Consider the following 6,199-nt stretch of genomic DNA (forward strand, 5'->3'; position numbering starts at 1 on the left):
CATGTCATGATGCACATGCTGATGGATGTCAGTTTGTAGGTATTTTTTTTGTAAGAGTATTGCGTACAGCTCCCTCTAGCTGTATGTTCACGTTGCATTAAATGCAGTTTTATACTGCTTATGACTAGTGTTGTTTTAGTATTTTTTTTTAATGTACCATTTTATAATTTAGTCAGTATTTCAAAATTACCTTTTAGTTATGTATTATCAGTCATATTTAAGCTTTAGCAATTTTGATATGTGCTTACCATTCATTAGTTTTTATTAATATTACATTTTAGCCTTAGTTTTTGGTCATTTTTATAGTATGCTTATAGTTTTTTTTTTTTTTTTTTTTCAGCATAAAAAACATGGTTTATGACGTTATGTTAAAATAAATATTTCTGACATTTTGTACCGATTCAGTGACGATATAAAATGACACAAGTTTGATTAACTTTATTTGCAGAAATGAGTTCAAACTGTCTGTTTCAGTGAAATGGTTCAGACCCAAACCAAAAATATTATTTCACTATTGTTTGCGTCACTAAAAAATATTCCTGAAGGGCCCTGCATTTTAATTTGTTACTGTAAAGAGTCTTGTAAGAAACAGTTATATTTATTTATATGCACTATGGTGATTATAATAATTTTACTGGAAATTATAATAATTCATCCCCTCTCTCTCTCTCTATCTATCTATACACACATACATACACACACACACACACACACACATATATATATATATATATATATAGATATAGTTTGGCCATGACTATGTATGTATATCTATCTATCTATCTATCTATCTATCTATCTATCTATCTATATATATATATATATATATATATCTATATATATATATCTATATCTCACTTGTCCTCAACTGTAGTGTTTTCCATTTGCATTTTTCATCTCAAAGTTCCTTAGATGTCCTTCCTTGTTTCATTTAGGGTGAAATATCAGTGCAAAACCGTCTGTTGTTTGTCTCTGTTTCTGCTTTTGAAGTTTAGTGTTTTCTGCATAGTCATGTCACATAAATCATTGCTTAGTCTATGAATGTCTTATTACGGTCTAATTTCCTCCTCAGCTCCATTACCTCCGTCTGCCCAAGGACATCAGTGAGGACTACGTTATCCTGATGGACAGCACTGTGTCTACAGGAGCGGCAGCTCTCATGGCTGTCAGAGTCTTACTTGTAAGTCACCTCAGCAGACAGGTCCTATTTATTTAATTTGAAGTAAATTTACCAATTGTGCAAAGATATTTTTATACTTCCTGGCCATTGTGGCCAGATTTTGGATTCTTTTAAGATGTGTAAACTAAATGTCAACATCTCACTATGCTGAATCTGTAATACGAGTGATAGGAGATGTAAGCCCTGGAACTGATCTTGTCCTGTTAGGTCTGATCTGTTTCAGCAAACACCCAACACAATCAGTTTGGGGACGGAAAGACCAGAATTGCGATATGGCTGAATGTGATGATTAAACTTCAAAAGGCTACGATTTCATGAAATAATCATGAGCACTGCAAGTTCAAATTGCGGTGCTGCGCTTACTGCCTTTACCGAGAAAAGAGTTATATTTGTGCCAAACGCGACACCTGCTGGCAGGGAATGTGTGTACAAGTGCCTTCTTTCACTGCAGGATTCTATTAAAATGCATTTACATAATTTAAGATATGGGGGCAGAAAATGTATAGCCTATATTTATATCATTTCATATGGTTAATATCACACGAAGAGTGCTGTTTTTTCTCCAAAAGTCAGCATGATTAAAAATGTGATATTGATTTTATGCAACAGTTCAATAAACAAGAAGTTAATATTAAGAGACATATTTTAGACACCATATTTCCTGCTTTTGTTCTATTTCGCCAACAAAAAAAATTCCAAACAGCCACAGCACTGTTTTTGCATCTGGGCAACATGCTGTGTTTCATTCCTGAATGAATCAACCATTTAAATGATTCGGTTCAGTCGCAATGACTCACTTAAGTGAATTGCTGCCACCTACTGGCGGTTTTAATTTCACATTTTAAAGTATCTTCATTTTTAAAAAATAATTTCAAACATCAGTTTTCAACGTTTTATGTTTCAAATATCAGAACATTATGCATTTGTAACTGCAGGTTAGCATTCTATATCCCTCTGAGCTGCATTAAAGAGTGTGTAAATACATCTAAATGCCACTTCAGATGCATTGCAAAGATAAATTTAGTTGATACTGATTTCATTTGCTTGGTAACAGCCCAAATGCAAGAATTTGACTGCACATGCACACTTTTAGAAAAAATGGCTTAAAGGTAAAAAATACCCATAAAACTTATTGGAAAAGATTTATTTCTATCACTGCTGTGAACTGACCACACAGAATATGAAGAATATCAAAAACATTCAGGAGTCAGCTAGAACAAAGGAGACCTAATTTCAGAAAAAAACATGTTGTTATCCCTTATGTGGCTGGAGTATTTGAGAAGTTCAGAAGGGTTTTCTCCAAGCATAAGATTCCTGTGTATTTCAAACCAATGATTACTTTGAGACAACGTTTGGTCCATCCTAACGACCGGATTCCCAAACATCAAAGAAGTAATGTTGTATATGCAGTTAAGTGTAGTGGGAAGTGTGAAGATTTATACATAGGAGAAACAAAACAGCCACTTTATCGACGCATGGCTCAGCATAGACGTGCAAATTCTTCTGGGCAGGATTCGGATTGATGAACCTACACAGACAAACAATCCTAACCAAATTGCTCTTTTTTTGAAGCAAAGTTCACATAGGGTATGGTTGTCTGTCTGGCCTTGGTTCAGTACTTCTGTCTGTTAACAACATGGCTACTTGGAAATATATAGATACGCTGCACTTTATGGTTCCTCCAGGTGTTTATTAAATTTATACTCTATATTATATTACATTACAATTACATACAAAATTATTCATTTATTTTAGTGCTGTCAAACGATTAAGCGCATCCAAAATAAAAGCTTTTGTTTACATAATATATAAGTGTGTACTGTGTATATTTATTTTGTATATATAAACGCAAACACATGCATGTGTATATATTTAAGAAAAATATATTGTTTATATATTAAATATATTTATATAGAATTTAAAATATAATAATATAAATATATATACATGTAAATATTTGTAAAATATATACTGAATGTGTGTATTTATATATACATAATAAATAAATAAACAGTACACATACATTATGTAAACAAAACTTTTATTTTGGATGCGATTAATCGCTTGACAGCACTAATTTATTTCAATAATGTTTCATTGAATTACAGACACCATTCTAACTAGGTGATATAATTTATATATTATATTTATTTATCTATTGATTCCGTTTATTTTTGTACATTGTTTTTCCAGACCTTGATTTCTACATTAGTTGGTGCTCAGTAAGCTTTAAATCACGGTGATTCACAAACTCATCTGTTCCAGGATCATGATGTCCAGGAGGATAAGATCTTCCTGCTCTCTCTGCTCATGGCAGAGATGGGCGTTCACTCAGTGGCCTACGCCTTTCCCAAAGTGCGCATTATCACCACTGCCGTGGACAAGAACGTCAACGATGAGTTTCACATCATTCCAGGGATTGGTAAGAGCAGTTTAATTAAAGGAATAGTTCACACAAAAATGAAATTGTACTCAACCTCAGACCATCCAAGATTTAGATGAGTTTGTTTCTTTATCGGAATAGATTTGGAGAAATGTAGGATTACATCACTTGCTCACCAGTGGATAATCTGGAGTGAATGGGTGCCGTCAGAATGAGAATCCAAACAGATGATAAAAACATCACAATGATCCACAATCAATCCCTGAAAAAGTCCATTCCCTGTTGTCCTCTCACATTAAAATCCACCAACATATTTAAAACTGTTTTGAGCTTTTGCTAGTAACTAGTGATTGATCTGTGCATATTTCTCTCCCGATTCAGAGATGAGAAAGCTGTATTATGAATAGAGGACTTGTATTTTAGCTGGAAGCAAATGGTATGAAGTTAAAATTGATGAATGGATCTATGTGGATTATTGTGATGTTTTTATCAGCTTTTTGAACTCTTAATTCTGACGGCACCCATTCACTGCAGAACATCCATTTGTCAGAAAGTGATTCAATGCTAAACTTCTGCAATTCTGTTTCAGTGAAGAAACAAACTCATCTGGGTCTTGGATGGCCCAAATGTGAGTTTCAGCCACTTTTAATTTTCGGGTTAACTGCTCCGTTAACAAAAACAAAAAAAAGGCACACAGTATATCGTAATCGAAAGCAATTGTTTTGCAGGTAATTTTGGGGACCGTTACTTTGGGACTGATGCTCCTTCAGACTGGTATGAAAGTGATGAGGGGATGGACTACTGAATTTCATTAAGACCTGTATGTGAGCGACTATATCTGCATGTATTAATCTCATATGATTGTGGACCCATTGCCCTGCCCTATATAAGCATAAGCCTTAGCCGCCTCTTGCTCTCGATCTTGCAATACTACATGCTACAAATGAGCCCATGCTCAATAAAGGTCAAAGCATCAACGGACCCCCAAACATGGGAGATTACTGCTCATTAGCTTTCCTTGAAGTGTCCACATGACCGTCACAATTTGAGAAATTTTCATTAATACTTGAACTGATAAGAGTGGAATAATAAGGGCACACCACGGTTTCTTCATGGGTGTGTTTACAATGGCATACTACCAAACTACCTTGTACTGTTTTTCAGTAGTATGAGTGTACAGTTTATACTGTATAAAACAGTATATATAATTGATCGCAAACACAGAACATACTCAATGTTTGTTAGCTGATTTCATGTCGTCTTGACTTAATTTGCTTTGTATAGCATTTATGGCATACATGTGCATTTTACACTAAGTGGAAGAAAGATTTCCATATGCCTGCTTCAATTTAGCCTGCTTTTAATACTGCAGTCTTGCTAAAAATGTGCATAAATGTTACTACCTTTAATAGTAGCCCAAGCACAAAATAGGATTTGGGTCAAACAACATGCTTACTGCAATTTACTGCAATGCTGCAGTTCCACTCATAAACAGCACATATGTTGTTCAGTCTACATTTACTTTGTTGTTTTGGCTTTTTTTCCAATTGATTGGTGTCTTAGGCGATACAGATGTGAAATGCCAATCAATATATCAGTCTACTTGATAGCGTTAGTGTGTAAAAATGAAATGGGACTTTTGTTAATATAAAATTCATTTTTAAGTCCAAAGGAATAATTTTCCTCGTCATTGGTTTTAGCATTTAGCACTACAGTACCACTGAGGGGAATAAAATCAGGTTTGTCGTTTTGTTATATACTTGAATTTTAAAATGTAGATAAGGTATATTTATTTTTCATGCCTGATTGAGGAGAGGCAACGACAGATTGATTTGCAATTACAAAAGTTGAGAAACAATTAATGAAGAACATTTTGGAGGTCTTTTAGCAGAAATTAAACCAAAAAACAGAGCAAAACGTGCTTCTCCTGAACTTCCACTGTTACGTGTCATCTAATGCATTTTTTTAATAAACCTGATCAGAGTAATAGTGCCAAAATGCACATACAGCTACCTGAGATGCACTTAAATTTATGTAAACAAACATTTTGATTACATTCTCACCTAAAGGGTAGTGTTGCACATTATTTCAGTGGCATTTATTAAAAAATGACTGTCTATTTGGTCCCACTTGAAAAAATAAAATAATGAAATTGACATGTCTTATATTTCTTTGTATATTTGTTTTCTAATTGGAACTGAGATTTGGTTTGTTTTTATTTTTTGCACAGTGTTTTTATTGCCTGGGTATGTGTTATTCTGAATCACATCTCAGTAATGGACTTCAGACTTAACTACATTGGCAGCAATATGCATTATTATAAGGGAAAAATATTTCTCTTATTTAAGTTCTCTCTCTCCAGAGATGTATACTGTAATTATTTTGTTGTATATGTATGATGATCTGTTTACGAGCTTCAAACTGACCTCCAGTGTTGTAAGCCATTCCACTTCTATTGAACAATTTTTTTCTTCCTGTATGTATAAATAGCGCAATAAAAAATTTTGTGCCTAAGTCTGTCTTAATTCTTTCTCTTTTTCTCCCTTGCAAAAATGTAAGTGTAACAAGTGTATGTCCAGTCAATTTTATTAGTCTAGCCAAAGAGTTTTTCCTTCATTTTTGAAAAGCAATTCCAG

The 6,199-nt window shown here is 33.8% G+C and overlaps 1 protein-coding gene across 4 annotated transcripts in view; it reads left to right on the top strand.

The window, feature by feature from the left end:
- The window catches only part of si:ch211-243j20.2 (uridine-cytidine kinase-like 1), a 40,363-nt gene extending 34,299 nt beyond the window's left edge, over positions 1-6,064 (top strand). For all 4 annotated transcript variants that reach the window (XM_058755096.1, XM_058755097.1, XM_058755100.1 and 1 more), the window contains exons 13-15: positions 1,073-1,180; positions 3,446-3,602; positions 4,292-6,064. In XM_058755096.1, coding sequence (XP_058611079.1) covers positions 1,073-1,180; positions 3,446-3,602; positions 4,292-4,368 — 342 coding nt within the window. In that variant the 3' untranslated portion in view covers positions 4,369-6,064. The remainder of the gene's footprint in view (positions 1-1,072; positions 1,181-3,445; positions 3,603-4,291) is intronic.
- The last annotated feature ends 135 nt before the right edge of the window (positions 6,065-6,199 follow it).

This window comes from Onychostoma macrolepis, chromosome 20 (assembly GCF_012432095.1).
Source record: "Onychostoma macrolepis isolate SWU-2019 chromosome 20, ASM1243209v1, whole genome shotgun sequence".
Taxonomy (NCBI): domain Eukaryota; kingdom Metazoa; phylum Chordata; class Actinopteri; order Cypriniformes; family Cyprinidae; genus Onychostoma; species Onychostoma macrolepis.